The sequence below is a fragment of the Pieris rapae genome, chromosome 12, assembly GCF_905147795.1.
Source record: "Pieris rapae chromosome 12, ilPieRapa1.1, whole genome shotgun sequence".
In the NCBI taxonomy this organism is placed as follows: domain Eukaryota; kingdom Metazoa; phylum Arthropoda; class Insecta; order Lepidoptera; family Pieridae; genus Pieris; species Pieris rapae.
In genome coordinates this window covers 4,843,450-4,870,131 of record NC_059520.1, presented here as the reverse complement: position 1 = coordinate 4,870,131, position 26,682 = coordinate 4,843,450, and the positions used below count along the sequence as shown (strand labels likewise).

At 31.3% G+C, this 26,682-nt stretch overlaps 1 protein-coding gene across 1 annotated transcript in view; it reads left to right on the top strand.

Annotated features, from left to right (window-relative positions):
* The window catches only part of LOC110993766, a 43,205-nt gene that overhangs the window by 8,453 nt on the left and 8,070 nt on the right, over window positions 1-26,682 (top strand). Inside the window, exons 2-8 of the mRNA XM_022260134.2 lie at window positions 12,424-12,502; window positions 13,940-14,072; window positions 18,996-19,086; window positions 20,563-20,730; window positions 21,718-21,846; window positions 22,526-22,654; window positions 23,694-23,919. Of these exons, the coding sequence (XP_022115826.2) occupies window positions 12,424-12,502; window positions 13,940-14,072; window positions 18,996-19,086; window positions 20,563-20,730; window positions 21,718-21,846; window positions 22,526-22,654; window positions 23,694-23,919 (955 nt within the window). The remainder of the gene's footprint in view (window positions 1-12,423; window positions 12,503-13,939; window positions 14,073-18,995; window positions 19,087-20,562; window positions 20,731-21,717; window positions 21,847-22,525; window positions 22,655-23,693; window positions 23,920-26,682) is intronic.

Sequence of the window (26,682 nt, the reverse complement as noted above, 5' to 3'; positions counted from 1 at the left end):
CAATGACCCTTTGCTCTAGGGATGGGGTTCTTGTTATAGAGACAAGAGTATATTAGAAATATTGATCATATTGTGAATGCCAGAATTTATTACTCTTAGTGTATAGTAATCACCTTATGACTCAAGTCTGATCTATCTATGTTAACTTTATATACGTGTTTCTATGATTTTTTTTATTTTCATCGAACCAGGTAATATAAAATGGAGGTTACAAGTTTGACATATGTATTTGAAGATTGAATTTGGACAATATTTGTATATAAAATTTATAATTTCTTGTTTGTGTGTTTCAGTATTTTTTTTTTGTAAATCGAAAAGTCACATCGAGATGTTCCAATGATTTTAATTCTATATACTGTTATTTTTTTTTAATTCTATATCCTATTTCTAAGTAGAAACAGTACAAGTTTCATTCAAATCGGTTTAATTGTATTTTTAGCACACACATTAATATGGGACAAATATAGTTTAGATTTAGGCAAATCATAACTTGTATAGTTGCTTTTTTTAGTAGTAAAGTATTAATTTAAGTACAGATTATAAATTATAGGAGTTGACCTGTTTATATATACGGTATAAATTAGATTTAATGATCAAGAAGTTTGGAAAAAAGATTTAGAGTATGTAACTTTAAGGCGAGATGTTTGGACATACATACCCTTAATCTCTGCAAAATCACCCTTAAAATATTGTTAATCTTGTTTTACCTAAAATTCTACGTTATTCAGCGCGTGTTTTTAATGATAGAAATATATACTTCGGGCATCGGGATGGATACGATCAAATTCATTTCAAATTTAATTTCTCACGAACCATTGCTTTGTGACACTTAATTACAAATTATCTACGAATTAGGGGACAATGCACAGTTACATAAAAAACAAATCAGTAACAGTAGCATTTCCCAACTAGAAAATAGCTAAAATGCACCTCTATTCACGTATTTCTCAGCTGAGGCTGTGAAATTGCTCAACATTCATCTCGGATTATGACCACCAGCAAAAAAGGCTTGTCAAGTCATCACGACGCTATGCGATTGTTTCACGAGCACTGACGGACATTACCCTCTTTAACCATGAAAGTTTACAGTACTTTCTGTCAGAAATAAATACAGAAAACTATTAAAAGCATATAAAACATTTATAAGTAGAATATATAAATGTTAGTAATATGGAACTATTACTGGATGAAGTTGTACTTCTGTAAGCCTAATGCATTAGTTTTATATATTTATCTCTTCTTTTCTCGCCTTTCAAACTACAATGGGTAGGAAATTCAAGAGCTTCATAAACATTGTGACTTAAATCATGGAGAGATTTTATTAGTAGGCCATTATTAGAGATATTGATTAATTAAAGCACATTATAGCAGAATATGAGCTCTTACAGACTGTTATTTCAGGACACTATTTCGTGTAATACTAAAGACATCAACGCGCTCATCCAATAATAATAGAGACTCTATTTTTATTGAATGAGCGCGTTGATAATTACTTATTTTATTATATACGTATGTCTGTACTAAAAAGATATGGGACTGTGTGTTATATCTATAAAATCAGGAAACATAAAATTCCTATCGACTCGGCGATGTTATAATCGATCTCCCTTGTACGTATAGATTTCTTTCTTTCTTCATGGAGCTTAAATGAATTATAAAAACCTAAAGCCCATTAATGATACTTCTGTCATTGTGTCCACGTATTTGCAATTACAGCGTATAATACATTTAAATAGACTTCATTTGTTACTTTGCCAAAAGAATCTAACGGATCTTTAGAAGTGTCAGCATTCGATGTAATAAGCCGATAAAATGAAGTAGGTCATCGAGATTTTAAAATAAGGACATCTAGATAAACCTCATATGCGAGAAAGTTTTATTGCAGATTCTTTTATCTATAGAATTTATAAACGTTGACTCATTTTGTAGCATAATAGTCGTTTCATTCGTTCGCCACAATTTGTCATAGAATTAGAAATGAAGTAATCTTTAGTTTAAATTAATATCTAAATAAGTTTCACATATTGCTTACTTTCTACAAACAAACGTTTTCCACCAAACTATAATTTGGCGACAAAGTTATACACATTTATTTACAAAGTTGGTCTCGCTTACAAATGAATACAACTAATATACCTAAATAACGATTCTACTTATGTGAAGCACAGTCGAGAATCTACCGGTTGGTAGGTTCTCGGCTCTATAGCGCTAACTGCCACGAAAAAACTTTCAAAGCAAGATGGATCTCGCTTAAAGGTGTATGATTAAAAAAAGTAATAAGTATCGGATCTTCTAGTTTACTAAATGTTCTTGTTTGCTAACACATTATAAGTCAAAAAATTTCACATCCCTATTACTGAGGAGAGGCACTGGAGGCTTATCACCTACTTGCCTATTAGATTCAAAAAAGAGGTTGTAGCGCTACTGATTTATTTTTTATTACTGAGGAGACGGTATTAAATTTACACTAGTTTTATTTCTTAAGTTTTCATGCATAATGAAAGGCGTTATATAAAGAATCATAGCATAGAATGGGTTGTATACTAATTATACGCAAAGATCGCGGACATAATCTAGTTAAAAGTAGCACAGTTAATTTAACTTAACTGCGTTAGAAATCAGTGACATTCAGCACATTAAAACCAGCGCTTGGCATAAATATCTGCTAGCATTAATTAAGTAATATAAATAGCATAAATGAAGTGGAATTTAAATGCCCATCACATAATGTTTAAGACTCGTTGAAATTACGTACAAGAGCTGTACTTTTCATAATTACACGCAATGATTATGCACAGTAGTGGCATCATTCCCATGATGGTAATCTATTAACGGACGAGATGCGGTTTTCCACGATAAAATTCAATGGAAATGTAGATGTTACATGTTAAATGAGATTTTACTGTATAACTGCTTTAATTAGTGCACATTGTGTATTTTTTTACGAATTTTTAAAGATATTTCGGCTTCAATAATATGTCACTAATATTTACATAAATCTACTCGAATACTCGTACTACATAATCAGGCTCAGCACGATTCAATTTCCTTAATATTACTTTTAAAATTCAAATTGAAACAAAAGTTAATTTTGTAAGTTTTTTTAGTTTCACATTCGGAGCACATTTTTAAATTTACTACTGCGAGTGTGCTAATTGTTTTTTCGTTTTCTTCATGGTATATTTTATAATAAGTAATAATAAATAAAAAGATAAATTTTATGTATCGATATTCACACATCGGCTTAGCAAGACAAAAGTTAATCAGTGTGGTTAATGAATCTTCCGGTTGTAATAAAAATAAAATACGTTCAGTAAAACTAGTCTAGAATAGCATAATTGACGTAATGAAACAGGTTTATATCAATTCATCTTTGAGTTCACACACTCGGACATGATAAGATCGGGTTATGTGATGGTATGTTGTGGTATGTCATATAATACTTGACAATTGACTACCTGTTCTGAACTGCATTGCATAACCAACAATGCACTTTGAATATTTTTTATGATTATCCTAAATAGTAACTCAACCTATATAATGAAACTGATAATATCTAATTAAATATTTATTTTAAACTTTATATTTTAACAAATAACGATTTGATTTAATACTTTTTACGTTAGCGTTAGCTATTTAAACTTTGATTTGAGTCTTCAAATCAAAGTTTAAATAGGTTTGGAAACTAAGATTTTCAAGTTTATCATGACAACGTCTACTAAGCAAAGTTTTTTAATACTAATGAAAAGTCACATCAGTGCAGCTATGAAATATATATGAATATATTATACGTAGCCAAAATACCTTTTAGAACAGCGGAACTGTTGTTTTAAAAAGCGTTATTTTTTATAGCTTTTGAAAGTCAATTTTATTAAGTGGCTATGCATCAATAAATTAACAAATTTTTTATCATTCTAATATGGTTAAGGCAATCCTTGGAAGTTTCCAATATAAAACGTACGGTACACCAAGTGTTAATTAAGCTTCATAAAGAGCTGACAATTGATATCAAGAAGTTTTCTAAACGTGCAAAAAGGTGAGATACTTTTAATATTGTTCAAGTCACGATAGCGGTGTCAACGTTCTTTGAAACCGTAAGTCGATTTTCTCATGCAATAGATTTCAAAGAAGCGTTTTATAGGCCAAAAAATATATTTCCTTTTAAATAAAGCTACAGCTATATTTGTGGAGAGATTGAGGTTAGAAATCTAGCCGTTGAAAAACGTTTTTAACTCAATAATAAAATACAATAGAATATCCCAGACTCTTGATGTCTTTGTATTTTAAGTCCCGTAACTCATCAGGGCCGACACTTCGGCACCTATACTTTTGATACATTGCGTAGCCTAATATTAAGCCACGGTGCTCTTCAAGCTCTTAATGTCCGTAATTGACGTGTGATTAATACGACATATGCATTATGCACACTATAACAACTAGTCCCTGAGTGCTACAATTTTAACGTTAGTCCAGGCATTATGTAACCTGTAATATAGAAAAGCGACGAACAATCTGAATCCTTTTTCTTCGCATCATATAAAAATCTTTTAGATAACTCTTATACATTCAACTTCTAAAATAGCCGTAAAATGGAGCATTTGCAACGCATTAATTTAAATCAACCTACTATTTCATAATATTCTTTTCTTTTCGTAACTTTAAAGCTAACCTTAACCAATTGAATCAACAAGAAATGTTTTCGTTTCGTAATAAATAAAACAATGCGTGTACATTTATAAGAAAAATTATTTTTATTATTAAAAATACTATCGGTATTTTTAAATTGTAGATATTTTAAATATTGGATTTAGCCGAAAAATGTATAAAAACGAGTGATGTATTCTGCTGATGTAATAAAACACCAAAGTTGGTGCTTTCTTTGCTTTACGAACAAGTATTACAATTCAGCAAGGAAATGTTGCCAATATTAAAGGAACACTGTAACAAAAAAAAAACAAAGTGACCAAAATGTTACATTTATTTTAGTTTTCTATTTGGACCTCTTTAAATATAAAACTTTAAAAATCATGGCTTCGGAACATTAGGGAGTGGACGGGTATTGCAAATGCAGAAGAGTTGCTACATCTGACGTAGGACAAGACACGAAACTGACGGCCAACCTCCAGTAATGGTGAGGTACTTAAAGAAGAAAAGAAGAAAATATTTAACGCTATGACGAGTCAGTTTAATTAGTTATTAGAATTAGCGTTAAAAGCCTTAATGTATGTAAATATTACGTCGATCAAACAGTAAATAACCTTATATGGAAATGACAGTTATGTGTTTGTGTTACGCGTGGCGCACAGCGTGGGCATAATACCAATTCCGAACGTTTTTACGTGCTTTTACCCATTCTTGTTGGATGAGAATTTGGACTACGCACCGTTATATTAACCCAGACTAAGAAAATGACTTCATGAATCACAAATGTAAATCTAATGATTTTATGGATCTTTAATATAAGTTTAGGTTTAGGAAATATAACTAGTATATATATTCGTGATTATCTTTGGAGATTTATCTATTTAGTAAGGTTGTTCAATACTTTTATTTAAATTTTCAACTCTAGGTTTAAAGTATTATAGTACTAAGATTCAACAACAAATTGTTTTCAGATTTTGGTTAAACTTTAACAACTTGGTTTTACCAGGAACCATGGCACCAGTAGTATGAAAGTGATATTTCTCTATATCTCACTAGCTTCTAATTATAAATAGCCTTACAATATTCAGGAATTCTTACCTATTTTAATTGCCAGTTTGTATTCCCATAATCACAGACATAGTCTAGCTTAGAAACTGTACGGACTAAGATACGGAATGCCTTGTGAATTTTCTTTGTATGCACAGCTTTATTCACATTGCACTCTAAGAGGTTGATAACCTACTTTCTTGTGTCTATGTACCTTAGTATATACGACAAATATTGAAATGGTATTTGTCTTGATAGGAAATGGTTCAGAGCTTTATATACATTTACTGAATAAAAACCGCAAATCTAACTCCGCGAACTAAATTAAGCGTAGATATTTTATCAAAAATTCAGCATTTTGTTAGTCTGTTAATGTTTTGTTATAATAGATGTGAAAAAAGTTAAAAGTTATTATTTTAATAATTTACGCTACCTTTTTGTTGGTTCTTGCGCTTTGAATTAAAGCAGTTAATAGACATTTTAAACAGCTTTTATACACACATCGATATTATTGTCATTAAAATTTATAAATTTTCTGTTCTTAATGCTACAAATATAAACAAATATTTCTCTCGTTTTTCTAAATTACGTACCAACATTTACATACTCGTATATAAGTACGTACCAACATTTTGGTATCATACATTTAATTATTTCAAATATTTTTATCTACATTTAGTAAGTAATTGTATAAAACATATTTTATCTCCACACCCTTATTCAAATAACGTAGACTAATTTATACAATACCATATTATTCGTTAGAGTCATTTATTATATATCCTAGATAAGGAATCGCGGGTGGCGGGAAGAGGAATGCGCAATAGCAAGGTCATTGCGCCCGCTGCGGTCATGGACACAACTTGCACCACGATCAGCTGAAGATAAAGGGGGAGCCAATGCTTAATTTTGTGTTCCTTTTTCAAAACGCCGCGAGCGCTCTAACGATACCTTATTGACTAATAAGAAATATAAGCTATATTTCTTTTATATTTTTACTTAGCTAAGCGATCTACGTATGAAAGAGAAGAAAACAATTTTAACACGTCAAATACGTGTGAAATAAATTCGTAAAGCCTGTATGGTATCAATTACAAATTTCGTTAGATAATATATATAATATAAACTATATATAAACATATAATTATGTCCGTATATATAAAACCTATTCTTTTAATTAACATATGCAACAAACAACTACGCTACGCTCATACTTAGACATCAGAATTAAATTATATACTTTAATACAAAAATCTAATTAAATTCATAGATAAATTTCTAATTATTCTACACTGGACTTGTCTGCAATCTGACAGGAATTTATCTGGAGCTATATGCATCCTGTGGCGCTCGTTCCCGACATTAGATAAGATTGATAGTGATATGCCTAGAAAGTCTTTCTGCCTGCGCAACGTTTCTAGCAATAGCTGTCGTCAAGATAATACCTTACACCGTTAAAGTCTATCTCTGCGATTTGTGGCTTTTCTCAGTTATGAATAAATTAATATAGATCATAAAAATGTAAAGCGATTACTAATGACACGTTTGATGACAAATTATTTCTTAGAGCCATTAGGAGCCGAACTATAAAAGAAAGATTTGATTTATTGCTTGTTGAATAATGTTTTTGTTGTCTCACATTTGGTTTTTGCTACTATGTTATATAGAGGGTAATGTAAATTGCCGGGTTACAGCTTATACTACCTTCGTACGAAAAATTTAAATATAAAATATTTTAACTGAACTATGGAAAATTATCATACTCCCTTAAATAAGTTCATTTGGGTTGGTGGGGTTTAACTAGAAAATACGTATGCTCCTAAATAGTTTTTACACTGCATAGTCTATAAAGTAACTTTTAATACAGCTAATTCCATACTAGGACTAACAAACAGGTCTAAACGAAAATTATTAGACTTTATTCAGCGTCGCTCTCAATCCTTGGCACTGATTTATTTGTCTCAAATATCAGCATACTCAGACGTTGGCAAACTTGGTCTGACGTGTTTTTGCAGTGTTAATGTGTAGGAATGAACATAAATGCCTTCATTTAAAAATAAACAAAGTTTTAACAGTGTGTCATGTATGTTATACATGTTAATTATATAATGTTAACCTTACCTTAACGGAAACTTTCTTTAATAAATAAGCATATGATGTGTATTGATATATTTTCTTATAGTTTGGATATTTTCAGTGTTGTTACTGTGTTATCCTGTGTGCAATAATAACAATAATTAAAAATAATTAAAATTTGGCATCAAATTGCAAATCGGCTTATTACGTTATGTGGATTGTTTAGTTTACCTTTGAATGTATGTATGGTATCCCTTTGAAACCCCTTTGTTGGCTTTATTTAGATATCATATAATTATTGGCGAAATGCAATTATTCTTTAAAAAACACTCTGCTAATAAGAGGCAGAGAAGTCGTCCAGTTGTTTGATAATTACAACTGTCAAGTGCATTTTAATTATAGAATCGTGGCGTTTTATTAAAAACTTTCCAATTTTAAATTTAATAACGCCCATAAACAATTAAAACTAAAAGCAATTGGATATTCTAAAAGGCTTCACCTAAAGCTTTAAGCCATGTTGTAAACTGCATTCTAGCTTCTCAAGATAAACCATAAACTAGAGACTAAAACCAGCTCCATATTGTGCCGAGTTTATAGAATGTAAGACCCTTGTCGTGTCGCAGTATTCTTAAACAGTAGAACAATAAAACTATTGAATGTTTTATTATTACATTGCTGAGAGAGATTTAAATAAAAACGTGTGCACTTGTATAAAAAAATAAATTCTTTACATATGCTAGGATCCTGCTATTGTTTACATTTTGTGACTTGAAACAAAAAAACCATGGAGAGTTGCGAATAAAAATCGGTTTAATTTTGCTAGCATTTCATCTTAATATCTATAAATGCATGTTCTTTATATTATATGTGAAAGTAATGAGTAGTATTAATTAACTTGTGAAATAATTTTAAATTTTGGCAAATTGTACCACACCTTAAGTGACTTTCGCCAAAATAAAACCACTTGAAGAAAACAGGATTTAAAGATAACCGTGAAAGGTACAAAAAAAATTCTCACGCATTTCGAAAATGACTTACATGCGGTATAATTAGGTCAGGAGAGCAACCTGTCAAGTCACACGCATTGTTTCGTCTCGCGCGCCTGCGGTACCGTTACCATAGCAACTGCGGTCAAGTTCGGCCCAATGTGACATGCTATTTGACATCTTGTGACATATAGATTAAACAACGATAATTGTCCTTGTAGCATACAAAAGATACACAGAACACAAACTTGATTTACCTGTATATGAAGTTTATATTTTTTTTTTCGAATATATAGAAACTAATATCGAATTATCGAACGCCGAGTAAAGAATGCGGTAAAGAAGACAACAAGTTAATCAGAAAATTGATTTATTTGATAAATAATACCATAGAGACAACCGCAACTAGGTTAACTGCATTAATTTAAGCCTATATGGAAACAAGTTCCGTTGGATTTCCATATAATTGATGTTTTATTTATGTTGCCCAGATAAGCATCTGAATAGGATGACCTCATGTCGCTTATTATGAAAGAGGGTTTAGACATTAGTGGCATCTATCTTCCCATAATAAGACATTAGAATATTCATTACAACTGTAAACATTTGTGAATAGGATGGCAAAATTTAAGGTATGTAGGGATTCCTTTTATGGCGTTTGACTCCTGACCTGGCTATTCGAAGGCATTGAAGAATAACGGTTGGAACAACGGCTTTATCAGATTCAAATCGCATCACTTTTATGTAAAAAAGGACGTATTTGGAGCATGGACGTACTATCAGTGCGGTCTCCAAAAAGACAAAAGTATATTGTGTTTTTTATTTCAACTGAACGTTTTTAAGGTAGCTTTGTTTTATATTAAACGTGCAAATGCATGAATAAAATATCATTAAAACAAATTATATTGTAATAGAGAGGTAGTAGGTATTATCTAATTATATATGCGTGTTATTTGGCAAAGAAGTACAACATCATAAAAAGCCCAATCTGAATTATTAAACAAAAAAAAGAAGAGATAGATTTATAGTAGAGACCTAAAAATAATATGCAAACTTTTACGACTCACTTATTTCTGTTTATCGATAATAATATATTTGGTACTCAAAACCTAATGTCTTTGGCCGGTTTCTTTATAACATTTAACTTAATCGTAAGAGCAAGCATTTTATCAGTTGATTGGTACTCAAACCGCGTTCAAAGCACGACATCGGGGTAAAGAATTGCACCAGAAAGAGATCAAAATAATCAATAGGTGTAAATGATTATACAACAAACAAAGGAACTTGTTATATCAACAGTTTTGATATAACAAGTTCAAGGTAAAATACATTCTATAAGCGCCTTAAACGGATTAAGAACTAATTTAAATACCGTAGCACAGATACTCAATTAAGTGAAGTCGAAAATCATTGGGAGCCAAAAACTATTGTTCTGTGGCTACCAACTCTGACGGTCATGGCACTTAATTGGGGGAAGTGATTTGTCAATATGAGGTCACTTTCTTTTTACAGAAAGGAATGAATAGCCAGTAATCATATATATTTGAAAAATGTTAAAGTTTAGTTTTTAATAGATTGCTACACATGCAATGTGTTAATATTGCGTAAATTCTAGAATAAATTCTTCAGATAAAGAACATGTATGAAAACTAACCTGAAAAACAATTTATCTAACCTGTGCTTTTGTAAATGTATTACTTAATTCGAAATTGTGAATGAACGTTGGGCTTAACAATAAAAAAGGAATATTTCTGTTATTTAGTCAACGTTGAATGAACAATTATATTTTTTAAATGAAGATCATTGCCCTTTAAAGTGTTTATTTATACAGATCAGCCTATAATACAGATTTATCTGACTTTTGTATATGTGGGAATTTGTTTCGATAATAAGCAATTAAGGTATAATGAGCGTATACGGATAAAAACGGAAATAAAGTGTGTAATTTGTATGCATAGATCTGAAGTGTAAATAATTACAAACTTCACTGGTTATTTGCAAAGCCAGTGGTTAGTACGAATCTCGTGGGAATATAAAAAGCGAACTTAAAGGATTTTTTAAATTATTAGGAAAAACATAAGTCTGACGATAGCGGTCGCATAATAAATCTTTGCGCATCCACAAAGGTTACGAAATGTATCGCTTATATTTGTAACTAGTTATGTATTCTTTAAGCTGCTTTGAGAAACGGTTCGAAATTCAAAACTCACCTACATTCCTAGTCACATACCCATCTGTGCCCAACCCGTGACTGTGATATAACAGTTACAACCATTATGCGACATACGTGATTACTAATTGAGCCTAGAAGCGTGTCTTTGCCGCCCTGTTTAACTCACCGTTAACATCTCAGTTATAATAATTCGTAACGTTGTGCACTCATTGTGACCTTTCATTTACGTGTTTTTGCTTACAACCTGTAAATGTTATGGCCTATCATTAGCGACTTGTTAAAGCTTGCAAAAAGACCTTTTACTAAATAAAATTGTGTTTGTGTTTCGAAGTGTTGATCGATTGGTAATTTTCTGTTATTAAATAGCATGTGTTTTTGTATTTACAGGTATTTTCATAATACCTTATTTTATTTTGAAAATTAGTTACAGTTGGGTATTTGTTTTAAACTACAACTTCGACGTTCTATTCTTACTTAATTTTATCGAAATCAGCCAGCGATGAGCAGCACTGATTTTTACTTTTGTTAACTACAAATATCTGTTTCTTACATAAACACCGCGTACGAGACTAAAATAGCAATAAAGGAAGTCAATTAATTAATTTAAAAAATAATTTTGAAGCATTATAAATCTTTTAATCTTACATACAAAGATAATAAATATATCTGAGAAACTAGTTAGTAGAAAAGCTAACATGTATGCCAAAAGTTCCAAGTTGACAAATCATCTCGGTTGGGTATCATTTTTAGTTACTTGTAGGTGAAGTTACTAAAGTTACATATTAATGTACTGCAGATATATATTTCAATAAATGTGATACCAATAATTTAATCACTACGCTAAATACAAACTGTAGCGGAAACTGGGTCGGAAGGGATTTTTATTACTTTTGTTTCTTGTGAAAGTTATCTAAATTGACGTAGCGGTAAAGTTGTAGCACAATTTTCTTTTAATACTGATGCAGACATCAGAACATTACGTTTTCAATAAGTTTTTAATTGAAATATTTAGCCGAGCGTAAAATGCGAACGAAAGTCTTTCGTTTCATTAAGCATGCGTATGGTTTCAGTAACAATCGAAACTTTCACGTTTACTGATCATTCATCAGCTCAATGAAAGAGCAGTGAAAGTGATAATGCAAAAAATAAATGAAATTTCGTGTCACCGGCTTTCTTGCGGTTTCGTGTACGCGATCGATAACTTTGAAATTAGAATGGCAATTATTTCACATAAATGTTTATGGCTGTTAGTCCACATTACCAATGCTTGTCGTATAACTGCTACTACGTGTCTACTAACTAGCCTAGTAAGTTATAGTTATAACAACAATCGGGACGTTACAGATAAGGCTAACATCTCAAAATGAACATTTCAACACATAAAGACAAAAACAACGTAACTATAATTATCTGATATCATTGGTATTGTTGCAAATTCAGATAAAATTTTATATCTGTAATTTTATTTTTTACTAAGTACGTTACACTTTGTTACAGATGCTGGACATTATGAAGGGCAAAACGCTGGGGTTGACGCCTATACTCATACTTTTATTGCAGTCTACACTAGTATTAAGTAAGTATTAGAGAAAGTTATTTAATTAAATTGAACTATATATACAGGTAATTAATAAAAATCACTTTGAAGGTATGTTAAGTGAGTATACATGATATAAATATTCACTTCTTTAAAAGATATTATTTAGAAGTGAAAGAGTATTCAGGTAGTAAATCCTGGTTAATACATGCGACAACTATAACATGCAAAAAACAATATTTTGTCAAGAATCGTTCCTTATTTAAATACGAAATATGTAAGTTATGCATATTGTACAGGTATGTGTTCATCTCTCCAACAGCATGTGAACTCAATATCTCCTAGCAAACTACATGAACTAGTAACCAATAGAGGCGGTTATTAATTCATGTCGAAAGTATGTAAAAGGATTGTCATGTCTGTTTGAATACGTGCACTTGTTTTAATAAATGTGCAAGTCATCATCCTACTGTCGTATTAGTGGGCCAGTATTCTGAATAAGGTAGTTGTTGACGCCCCAACATATTAAGTTTTATAGCAACAAGTTTCAACAAGTGTATTAAGAAATGTTTATGGATATTGAGTATGATATTTCTTCATGTAAGAACGCATAAAACAGGATTATATGGTGGTTCATTTCATGTTTCATATAATATGAATGAAATGAAATATAATCCAGAAGAATGAAACATATAAAAGAGAGGGTTTTCTGTGCTTCTAATCCGAAACAATTATCGTTTTGCCGGAAATCGGATCTACGGTTATACGTTCTGTCAGGCGGTTGTAGTGTCAATAGATATACAGATAAAAAACAGGCATAGAGGTGAAATCAAGTAGAAAATTAAAATTAAACTTTTTTATAAACGGATATGAATGTAAGCATTCTATTTTTTTTATTTACATTGATTCATTTTCGTGTCTCTTCAACCACCACACACTCGACTCGTCTAGGTATGTTAATAATCTTATGTAATATTAATAATTCGCGATAATAGATAATAAAAAACGTTTAATTAATTACCTATTTATAATTATTATATTGGATCTATGATGTTGTTTATTAATATTTGTGCTCTGTAAGCATTAGTAATAGTGCAAATTGCTTAGCTTTCATCGTCTCATTAGCAACTCGCAAACAACCGCTATCACACAGTGTTTATTTAGGTGATTCCCTCTACTCTTCCGATCTTCAATGCACCTGTACATAATTTGCTTCCGCAGTAATTTGCAAGAATCGCCGTTATTGTAAAATCAAATACAAGGTTGTAAAACGTATTACATTCTAGTAATCCCAGCGTTGAATAATTCCCAATAAAATGTGAAAAGTATGTAGAGTATTATAGCAGAAATATTTTGTAATATATAGAATCATAGAATTTGCGATAGTTTTTGCCTTGCTCTCTGAAAAGCATCAAAATGTGTACAAAAATGTTAGCTGTCTATCTTTGCATATTATAGATGATAATTTTGTTCCAGGTCGAATCGCATTCGAAAAATTAACTGATGTCGACTTCCAAGGGACTGCGTACTATACCGTACGGAATCTATCGCTATATGAATGTCAGGGTTGGTGCAGAGAGGAACCAGATTGTCAAGCTGCTGCATTCAGGTAATTAAAATTCAATTATTGTTTAGATAATTCGACGACACTTGTTTCAGAAATTTGTAATTATTAAGAAAAAATTGTTGCAATTATATGAATCTTTCCACAGCTATAAAGTATCTTACATTGCAAGTTCAGTCGAAAATTAATTTATTTAGAACGTTATACACAGTTTTTACTGACAAATGAAAAATAAATTCTCTATCTTAGTGAAGCCTATAAACTTTATAAAAACAAATTTCGCATCCGCATTAACCTACATTGATTTAACGATGTATCGTGACTTGCCAGAGGCTAAAATTGCGATAGCTTCCGTGCAAGCGAAAACCTAATTTGTCGGAATCAACTCTTAAATCATGAAATCGAATAACATCAGATCACGAATCTTCTAACCTAAATGTCTAGATAAGATCCGATTGACATGAAGATTCACTAATCGTCGGGGAATCTAAGGCTGTGTTCCAAGGCATCTCAAGTCTTATAGAGTTCAGAGAGAGTTATTTGATCAAATAAGATTGAAGTTTGATTTGGGATGTGGGCTCTAAGGTCGAGAATGTGTGTCAGAACATTCCGATGCTACGGTCTTGGTCAATAACAATGTGTTGCCACAAACCGTGTAAAAGCGGAAACCACCTCGGTTCGCTCCAAATTGGATAACAGTAAAAGTGATCGTATACGTCTTCAATGCGATTATTATCTCTCGAAAGTGTGGATTTCATATGGATCCCGGCCCTAATTCTGTTCTCATTTCTTTAGCACCTTACAATTAAAGGCTACTTATAAACATAACTGAACGATAATAACTCATTGTAAGTGGATAAAGGAAATTGTGTTTAGGGTCCTCCAAGAATAGCATCAATTCTTAAAAGGCGGTCAATGCACCGTCGCGAGCTTCCTTCTATAAAAAATTGAATTGAATGTCTAATTATAAATAATTTTAAACCTTGCGTACTGTAAAAGTGATTAATGTTAATTATATCAACCCACGCGTTTAATGCTAGATATTAATAGTATAGAGACTAGTTTATTCCCGTTGTAGAAAATTACTTTCTTGTTGCTAGTTAGACGATAGGAAACAAAGCAGACACCGGTCAGACACTAATATAAAAAAAAAAATACAAAATATATATTGTCTCTTGGGTATAAAAAGACGTTTATGACCCGTGATCGCAAACCGATAAACGTCAACCAAAAATATCGTAACGTTAACAGTTAAGCATGGAAATGACACTTTTATTCTATTTTTATAACGCAAACATTTGGTTTCTTACGTCGGAAAAGTTATATTAATTGGATCGCACTAAGAATTTATTATTATAACTGGCGTCATGTACTCAAAAATCCATCGTGATGATCAATACATTATTATGGCCATATAATTATTTAATTTACAATTTGACAACAGTATCGAGTTATATCCTATTGAACTTAAACCGAATAAAAGAAACCAATTCGGTAGGTATTAAAATCAATTAGATGAGATGGAACATTCCCAAGTTAACAATTTAGCATTGTGCTGAGATAACCTATCTCGAATCAATCTATCGAAAGAAATAGATGAAAAGAATGCGATATTGACAATTGGTAACTGTACTTCGATGGCAACTGGTAAGTCATACGGTATCCTCACATGCAATACTTTTATTCATAAAAGATTCCCTTCAGTATGGAATTATTCTGTGCATATTATTGCATAATTTCTGACAATTAAACGTAATATATTCTTGCGAAAAAACACTCACTCAAAAATATAAATAAAATAATAAAAATATTTCACTCAGAAAATTTTAGGTAGCTCTCAATAAAATTTGTAGTCACTATGGAAACTTAGGTACACTTTACATTGATAATATAACCTTGACAGTCTTAGTTCTGAAAATATTAATTTGGATTTTATCCGGTTGGTCAGATGCCTGATCACTTATAAGGCTCATATATGTATAACATATACAAAAATTATGCCAAATAGTATATGAAAATTAAATAACGCCACTAAAACGTGACATGGAAACAAAGATTTTTATACATTTATATACCTAAATCTCTGGATTAAAGGTTAATGCGCTCCTAAATACTATTCTCCGAATTATCACAAATATGTAATCATTTATAAAGACTTTGTAATCATCAATTCACTGGTCGATCAAAATAAATCGTAATCGCCGAGTGTAGAGGATTATTGATCAGCTACTTTACAATTTGAAACCTCCGTCATGAGTGATTGATGTTGTTGAAGGCACCTATAATGATAGGCTACATTTTTAGTCACCTGCGTGTAATTTGTTCGTAAATAGACTTGATTTATTTGCGATGATAATTGGATGGATTTTTTAGCGTCAACTATTACTTAGTGTTAAGTAATAAACTAGTTTATAGGTAGGTGTCATTTGTGTTGTAAAAACCGTGTTAATTCTCGTATAGACTTGAACATTAATGCAACTAAAAGAAAAGATAACTATATTGTATTAGTGACTCGCTAATGGAAATTGTACAAGTGTATTCATAGAAATGTTTTACTTCATAGGTCTTCTGTGCCATTTCATCTTGAGAAATTATGGTTTCGTTAGGAGTTTGATCCAAAAACTTCTAATTACTCCGTGCCGAGTAATCAGTAATAACAAGCGAAATTATACTTCAAAAAATATTTACACGTCGTTTAAGTTTATTATGACCACGTTGGAAACGGATTTTTTGTTATCGTTTAAATGCAGTTAATGGTTTTATAAATAAATATATTGGAATGTTTTTTAATGTATTCGCAAAACATTCAATAGCTTTTTTAGCAATTTTCAAAATTTTACTAAGCTATTAATTAATTTCGTATCTGTTACCGTTAAACTATAAAAGAACGGAATGCTCTTATCATGCTGACTCCATGTCAGGTGCTGAAATCTAGTTTAATGTAAATGTTACAGTATTACATTAATCACATATTTATGAGCCCTTTGAATAAATATCGCATTAAATGCTTACCGCTACGCTACGATAAATTACAATCATGTTACGGCTACTAGTAAGAATTTGGAATTTTATAATTAATGTTCATGCGCTTAATAAATTGAGTAACAAGTAAGATTTGTTCCATCAGCTTTAAGCTTGTTTTGGACGCTTATTAATGGTTTTGATTGATGCAAGCGTGTTTTTTGAAATATATAATGAGATTTCTCACCAAATGTATCAAGCCCCAACAGTAAATATAAAGAGATATTTCCTTTTAAAGAAATAAGGTCCTAAAAATGACGTCAATCCAATTTATAAATTTGTTAAAGCCAATGTACTCTTGATCATACATTTCGGTTGATTTTGACGTCCTCCTCACGAGAGCTTTCTGTACCCCAGAAATGGTCAAAGGCCCCAATGAATACTGAATTAACATTGGAGACATCGTAAAACCATACATCATATAAATAAATGTCAAAAAAATATTGTAAAAAATAATGTTACTATAATAATACAAATTTAACTCTTTTATTTTAAATTTATTCATTGCCTGATTGTAAATAACGCATTTGTATTACTTTAATATATATCTCCGGAAATCAGACCCATAATGGAAATCTCTAAGGTATAGAAACACTTCAGGCATTTAGAGAGTGCTATATTGAGGTATCACGTACGATAACGACAGCAGGTACAATTGAATCTGATTCAAATACATTGTAATAAACAAATACCAGTAAACTTCAATTTAAATATTTATTTAATGGCATGAACCGAAAGCTGTGACCTATTGCAATAGATTATTATTGTATTTACAGTAGGTAATTACGTAGTAGGCCACATGACTGTGGTAAAAAACTTATTACTATTGATTAAAAAGCTTATTTATGGAGGAATCTATTAAAATGAGAAAAGAAAATCTCCTTGATACAAAACCTTTTAAATATATAGTAAAAATCACGTGCGACGAAAGCAATCAATCGAATGACACCAAATAATAAGCTTCTGCGAGCTTTCTATAATTGAATAATTTAAGAGAAAGCCAAGACAGGCATTAGTGCGACGTGACTGTCGTCCTTGACTGCTAATTTCACATAACTAGGCCAGGTCATGAAGACGCTAAGAATTAACGAGTTATGAAGATAATTCTTGACTTGGTTACACCATAATGATATCGTGGTTCGTATGTGGTTTTGATTTCATTTGTTAATATGTATATATTAGATAGTTTATAAGTGAAATTCTACATACAGTATAGAATCACGTATTCATACAAACCAAGTGCATATACTTTAATGTTATATCTCTGAAAAGTATCATCATCAAAGTCCTTAGTAACCCAAAACATATATTTAAAATATAGACGTCTCACTTTCCTAATTAACCAAATAAAAAGCTTATAATTTTAATCACTTAAAAGCACATTAAGTTTACGTAATTAACTCGCACTTTGAAAACGGAAGTAATATTTATTCAATGCGTTCAAAATTTGGGAAACATATATGAGATTATCTTTAAAGATTTATTGAGAAAGCAGTTAAATGTTGAAAACGGTAAATAGCTCCGTTATACTTGGTTATACATAAGCTGGAAGTGTAACGAACGATATATGTATCATTAAGATGCAATCCCTTATGCATCCTAGACTATCGTTGACATAGTAAAAAATATTACAATTATGTTTATGAAGGCGCTGGCGAGATAGTGTTTGAGTATTCGTTTAAGATAATTGCGATTCTAATAAAGAATTGTAAAAAGCCGGGTAGTCATCTAGTACTCTCTCTGAAAGCTCTCATTAGGGAAATAGGATTCTGTTATTTGAATTTATGAAGATGATAAGTAGTTTGGAAGCTACTGATAGAGGAATAAATAAGATTTAAATAAATTGCAGCTACTAAAACAAGACAACTATAATTTAGTTTAGTTTAATCTATAATTAACTATTTATAAGATTACTCTGTCATGTAATCCTTAATTTCATTGTTACAGTTTCGTGTTAAATCCTCTCACTCCAGTGCAAGAAACCCGCTGTTTGCTACAGAACGACACACAAGCAAATAACCCTATGGCTTCACCACAGGTAAGATCCCAATTAAAAACATAAATATGCATTAAGAGTCAAGTTTATTATTGAATATTGCGTTCTCAACAACACGTGCCAAGTGTGTTCATTCGGGATATGGTTCGTTGTCAGTTCCTTTTCTTAGCTTGACTTATATTCTGTTAGTAAACAAGTTTGGTAAATATACGAATGTTATCAGTTTTTCGTAATGTTTAATGCTAATATTTTGATAGATGGGTGGATAATATGGTTTATTTCGAAAAATGTTGCCTTGTTTTAATTTTTTTTTGATTTTTCTAATAATAAATAATTCATATTATAATTAATTGTTAATATAATGTTCATATTAGCAAATATTTAGTTGCAAAAATATTTTGAATATATTATGTATTATTTTTATTTCTTCACATCTGTCAGTAAAAAAACTCGATGGATTAAGACTAAGTTCGTATAAATAAACATAGATTTGTTATTTATGATATATACAGACTTACATGCCATGCTTAATTTGTAATACTTACATATATAAAATACATAAATGGAATTTACCTTGTTTATATTATACCCACTGAGAAAATGTTAAATTTCGTGGGAAGGTTACTACCAACATGTAATGTTGTATAGAAGATCAAGAGATGGATATTATCGAGGCACGCAATGTTGTCACCAGCTTAGATAAACCGTATAAATCCATTGATTAGGATCAGCTACGCCAATTAAAGCAACGCGGAATGTAATTAACAATTTAGATTCAATCAGCGTCACTAGGACTAACAAGTAGCGATGCAAATGGGTAGCGTACGATTCATTTCCGGTTACTTTTTAATCTTACATCTTCGATTTTTAACCAAATCTCAACCCAACATCGGATAATAGCCATTAATAATTTCTGTAAATATTTTTAAAACATTTACATGACTAAAGTGTTCTGGAAACAAACTGTAAAAATAACAGCATTTAAACAGTAAACAAAAGCGTATAGAATTAAGTTTTCAGGTTTAACTTTCACAGCATTAAAGAAGAAATAATGATATTCTCCAGGTCGTGTGTATGATAAAACAAAACTATAATTTTCTGAGTGGGTGGATTATTTATAGTACGTGTATTGGAATACTTCTTTGTGAATTATTGTGCTGTGAAGGATTCTTTGTCATCTTGGTTTATGTTCTATACAAGATTTAAATACCTAACAAGGAATTTGTGCCAATTTGTTATTTAAATAACATGAATTCTTCAATATAAACGTTCGTACTAAGTTTCTGTTTACATATAAATATGTAAAATAAAATTTCATAATTTAAAATTGAGAAAAAAATCCTGTTTATTTCATGTTAAATGCTTTATACTACCCAATATACTTATGAATTAAATCCGTGAACAGCCCACAGAAAATATTCAACTTATCGAAACTAGAGTAGCGGTAAAGTGTAGAGGTATTATAACAAATGTACGCCTAAGTATTCAGGATAAGTATTCATTAAAATTGTGTTGCAGCGTTCAGTAAACACTTACTACATGGTAAAGTTGCAAGTACGGACAGAGAGTGTTTGCTTACGGCCATGGGCGTTCGAGCGAGTGCCGGGCAAAGCCCTCCGAGGCTTGGACAATACTATAATCTACACTTCCACAAAAGAGGCCTGCCTCGCAGCCTGTCTCAATGAGGTAAATCTACTTTTAAAGTACTATGCTTACTAGGTCTTTGTAGAAAGTCTGAGATGATTGTTGCTAAGAGGATAATCCTAGAATGTTCTAGGCTATGCACGCATAGCCCTGGGGTCTTAGTGCGCATATTTGTATGGGTATAAAAGGCTGCTTAATGCACGTAGTATTACCACAATAGCCACACTTGTTAAAACATATGTATAATGAATTATTCACTGATATAAGGCAGTAATAGTAAGGCAGACTTACACAAACATTATCTGTTGATAGCGATTATTGATTACTTAATAATGAATTTTTTTTTAATTTAGACTCTAGTGTCATTTGAAAACATAAACGATTATGAAATAATATTGTATAACAGCCTGGTGTATAAATTATAAAGATCTATGCTTATAGGCAGGCTATGCGGTCAATTATTTTTTTTTAATGTGGTACTAAAGTAGTAATGTCTACGATAATAGTTATAATATAGGCCCTATAAAAACAAAATATAAATTGTTTTCGCTTTACTTACTAGATATATGAGAAAATGATATTTAATGAACGCATCTAGAGACATCTTTATTACGGTATATTTATGATTTTAATGCTGTAGTAGTAATATTAAAATATTTATGTTTAAACGCTTAGAATTTTATGGTCAATTTTATATTACGTGTTAAGTTATAAAACATTTAAAAATTAATTGCAGTAACAACTTTCATCTAACATCTAAATTCCGTAGATATTTCTCTTTTAATTTTGGAATTGGAAAACAAATAACGCCGGTTTAAAAAATAATAATTTGGTTATTTTTTTTTCATGCTTTAGTTACGTTAATTTCTTAAAATTTTCTAGTAAATTATTACAGTTTATTAATTTTTCTTGTTACTCTAAGATTCGTTCGTTTTCGTGTTCCTCTCGAAATTATTGCTCTTTGCACTTAGATTTCAAATTTGTTATAATTTAGGATGTGTAATTAAATAAATTATCTTTTTACTTCAGAAAAAGTTCCCGTGTAGATCGGTGGAGTACGAATATGGTGGTATGAGATGTTCTCTTAGTGATTCAGATAGACGAACCGGACAACACTTTGTACAACTTGTTGATACTCCAGGAACTGATTACTTTGAGGTAAGGTCTAACAGATAATAAAATAACAATTATTTAAAAAAAAACGTATGATTAAACTTCTATTAATGCAAGATCTATCAAAGTTGGTGATAGTTTATTGATATAAGCTTGATACAAAACGTTTTTGTCATTCGGCTCGGGGATTGAGTTTTACCAAAAAGAACCTCTTTTAGTACGAAATAAAGGTAAAAGAAAATCAATCTGTATAAAGGTTTAATAGTTTTTGTTATTATAACCTAAGAATTTCCACGGTGTAGTGTGATACATTTCGCAATTTACAGCAAACTTAACGGTTCAATTCCATGCTAAATTGAATTCTGAGAATGGTTTAAATTAGCATCGTTAAGCGATATAGCGAATAACACAGCTCATTTTCAATCTTTAAGGAGGTTAAATTGGAAAAGTTCTTGTGTATTACTTCGCTACCGTGTGAATCCATTTATATGCTTCGTACACACTAATACATATTTCTATGTAGCATCGATTTATTGTCAGTTTTTCATATTGTAATAAGTCCATTTTATTTATAAAAGATATTGGTTATGTTTAAGCATATAAATATGAGATTGTCCCATAATTTTTTGTATTCACTTGAAGATTACAGCCATAAAGATTATATATTTTGTACAATTTGATGAGTGTACTTGTTAGCGTTCAACTTGGATGTTTTGTCGTGCAGAACTTATGCCTGAAGGCGTCACAAGCATGCAAGGGCCCTCGAGTGTTCACAGCACCTCGTGTGGGAGTTGCTGAAGATAAAGTCTCTCAATATGCTGGGCTGCATTATTATACCGACAAGGAACTGCAGGTATACTTACGTGTAAATTATTAAAAATTAATGTCATTCCTAATATTTCAACAAACTTATTCGCTTTCAAATTGGTGCTATTCGGTAGAGTAAGCATAGTTTTTGCGTATCTTATAGTATTAGTTTTATTTGGAAGTGCATGACTATCTATATTGTGTATTTATCTGCACAGGAAAATCGCTTTCAGTATGCTTACCCTGTATAAATAGTGATCTCGATTTCGATTAATATTATTACGATGTGTGCTACGAGTACTGAAACGTTACATATTCATTACGCGGCGCTATATCTAGGCAATTATTATAAATCATAGTATCTCTGACCATCTTCTTCTCGGCTCTCGAAAGGTTTAAGTTTTATTGCTCGACTTGATTCGAACCCACTTCCGCGTTAAACATAAACGAAGCTGCAAATGGAAGAGCACGTCTCAAAACATAACTCCCATTTTATGAGCCAATAAAGTTATTTATTGCCAATTAGCAGATTAATTTAAGTGAAATAGGCATGCTAATTATAATTAATCAATGTTATGCTATTTATAAAGTCTGCGGTTTTCGTTAACAAAACTAACAGTTATTTTTAGCTTTTTCATCTCGCAGAAATGATTATAAATGTCTTGATGCTCTCTCACAGTAAATACAATATGAAACAAAGAAAAGATGACCGTTCTTAATTAAACTTTTATTGCATTGAGTCTAGGGACGTAGGAATTTTATTATTTGTTGGCTCACAATAATCCAAGTTTTTGCTGTTTTGAATAATCTTTGCTGAGGCTTTTTTAAACTTATTAAATACGGATAGAATTGATTTCGGACAAAAACAGTTTTAACATGTTTATTTGTATGGAATGTAACATATATAAATATGAAAGTTACATTTAATTTGCATACCATAATCAAATTTAAAGTATGAGATCTATTAACAAACGTATAATGTCAAAAAGTTTTATAAACACTATATTTATAATAACTTTTTCAAAAAAAGCCGATTCACTATGACTTGTAAAATAAAGGACATTACGATCCATTTACTTTGACAGGTTACATCAGAGTCTGCCTGCCGACTGGCTTGCGAAATTGAGTCGGAATTCCTATGCAGATCTTTCCTATACCTTGGAGCACCCCATTCGTCAACATACAACTGTAGATTATATCATTTGGATCACCATACTCTGCCTGATGGACCATCGGCCTACCTCAACGCCGAAAGACCCCTTATTGATGATGGCGAACCGATTGGAAAATACTTTGAAAACTTCTGTGAGAGTGAGTACATACTGAATGGTATTGATTTTAGTCTAATATTTGCATAAAGGCTAAGAAAGCGCGATAAGTGGAAAGAACTTTGATTTTGTTTTTCTTACGTATTTTATATTCAGCGGACTTAAAGTATTTTTACGTTTCAAACTTATAGCAATAATTTTTCAACTATAAAACGTATAATACTATATTTATTGAGACTAGCCGCGTAGGTTAAGCCTTAATCATTAAAATAATCGCGTAACAAATGAACCACAAGAAAGAGGTAGGTAGGTTAATACTCATTTAAATGCAGACAACGCAGTTTTTCAATTTAAATTAAAAAAGTATAATAACTTTATAGTTGTTTGCAATTACTACTACGTCTACAGAAACCCGTAATAAGTATATTAAGCTGTAAATGTTACCTTGCTTCCCATAAATTGCTATGCACTCCACGCAATGCAAACACGTTTAAGAAATGGATTTATTGCGAATTAATGTTGATATTTAGTAATAAAGCCAGCAAAGTCGCTTTAGTATAAAAAGTAGGCACACTTAACTTACATAATTAAATTACGTACAAATTATTATCAAATATTGTTTTTTCGGCATTTAAAGATTTATTTTTACATTTTTCTATCATGATGTCGAATAAACGGATAATAGTCTAGAAATATTTTCTGAAGCTATCATTGATTGGAAAGAAAAATTAGTCATGCATATATGTTCAGTTTAAAAGAAATAATGTATTCAAAACCAATTAATGTCAGACATATTTATGTGTAATAAATTACTATGAAGACTAATTTTTGATTAATATTTTCAACACGGACAGCCCGGACGTTTCTTCTAACGTGACCGTAATAACGAAGGAAACATTTAACTTTATTTTGCACCCATCGCAACTTAATTTCAATCATTCATAAACCTTCTGTATTAAAATACTAGTAGCTAAGTATTTTTTATATTTTAAGAATGATATCGTTATTTTTAATTACATTTGATTATTAAGTTGGGATATTTGTCGGCGTTGACTTTTATTGTAAAAGTCGTAAAACACTTTTTCACTCTTGCCAAATAATTTGAAAAATAATAGTCTTTATTTAAAAAATCTTATCGTCTGTCATATAATCCAGAAATTACTTTTCTATGTCTATGCAGTAGGTATAAAGATTTAAACATCAGTTCATTCGCCTCTACAGCGAACGAAATCAATTTCTTTTTTCAATCTCATTTACCGCCTATGCAGTTTTATTGAAATTGTAACGGTCGGCTTATTTACATTAAAATTAAAAATACCGCTAAGCCTTACAAATGACATTCGGTGTATTAATGAGTGTGAAATATGTAAATCCTAATTATGCAATTTCACCGCAATATTAACGGAAGTTGATTGTTAAACCTTGCAGATACAGCAACTTCTCACATGCTGTGAGAATTTTCTGTTATTGCAACATTGTAGACTTTTTTTTGATACGTGATGTGGGATTGTCTGTGTTACAACAAATATCATAGAAGATGCATTATACTGCATGATTCTATATATCATGTTTTTTAGTATTGCGTTTGTTTTTGACCTAATTACAATATGTAACTAATGAAATAGCATGTACGAAATAATTATTATGCGCTAGTATAATACGCTAAAGTCTAGGAAGTCATAAACTTTGTCTCTGATTGCGAATGGCAAGTTCAAGTCGAGTCGGATTAAGGTTAATTGTTTAAAGTGAAGTTAAGATCTTAAAGCAATTGAACCCTTAATGATTACAAAAGGGAGGGTCGACCGATGAATCACTATAATACTGGCGTATTAAGGAATTCCACTGTAATGCACGTTATTCAAATATAACAAGCTAGTGCCGCTATACACAAGCCTGAATAGCTACTTCATTACGTAGGCTTGGCGATTGCCATCTCGCGACAGCGACCCGATTTGTAAACTGAATGTTCACCAACGTATACCGTTACAGTCAATCCCTTGAATTTCCACGTAATGAGAAATGTAATTGCAATAACATGCTAGATTATCTAATATTAGTAATCAATGCCCGTTCGACGTAATCGAACTGGCGATTGCAAATTGATCGAATTAAAGTTCAATAGAAACATCCCGTTCCGGCACACGTACACATAACTTCGTTATGTTTACAATGTCATATTGCTGAGTCATGGCAACAGTTGCATTTGGTGCAAAAAAAAAAAACAAAAAACGATCGACGACGGTGGCCGCGCGCTCGTGCGTGCTTTATAACGGTGGCGGTTCATGAAATTGAAAAGTTTTTGTTGCAGAGGCTTAGTTCTCGACTATTTCAAAGTAATTGAATCTTAACATATAGCTATTACAGAACTTTTTGCACATTAAACGTATGATGCGATTTCTACCCGGATCTGTACGAAAAAAACCGAGTCTTAAAAACCTTTGTTAGATTTGGTGCCCTATACAAAGGACATACCAATTTAAATCTGACGTCACAGGCGTAAATATACACCCGGCGGATCACCCATCCCAAAGATCTTTTAACTAGAACTAGCGAATTAAACTACAATTAACATCCTTAACTATTTTTAACTGTTACGTGAAAGTTATTTACATAAAACCGGTTTTGCGGTTACTGTGCTATCATACGCATTGCTAAATTATTAATAGTTTGTGTTGATGCGGTAAAGAATTTAATAACCTTGCGTGGCCTTGCCCAGTAAGGGCGATGGCCGCAGACTCAGACGCCTAACCAGTTTTAAGTATCGCGAGAATAGATAATGCGCCAGATTTTAACACTTTCATAGAAA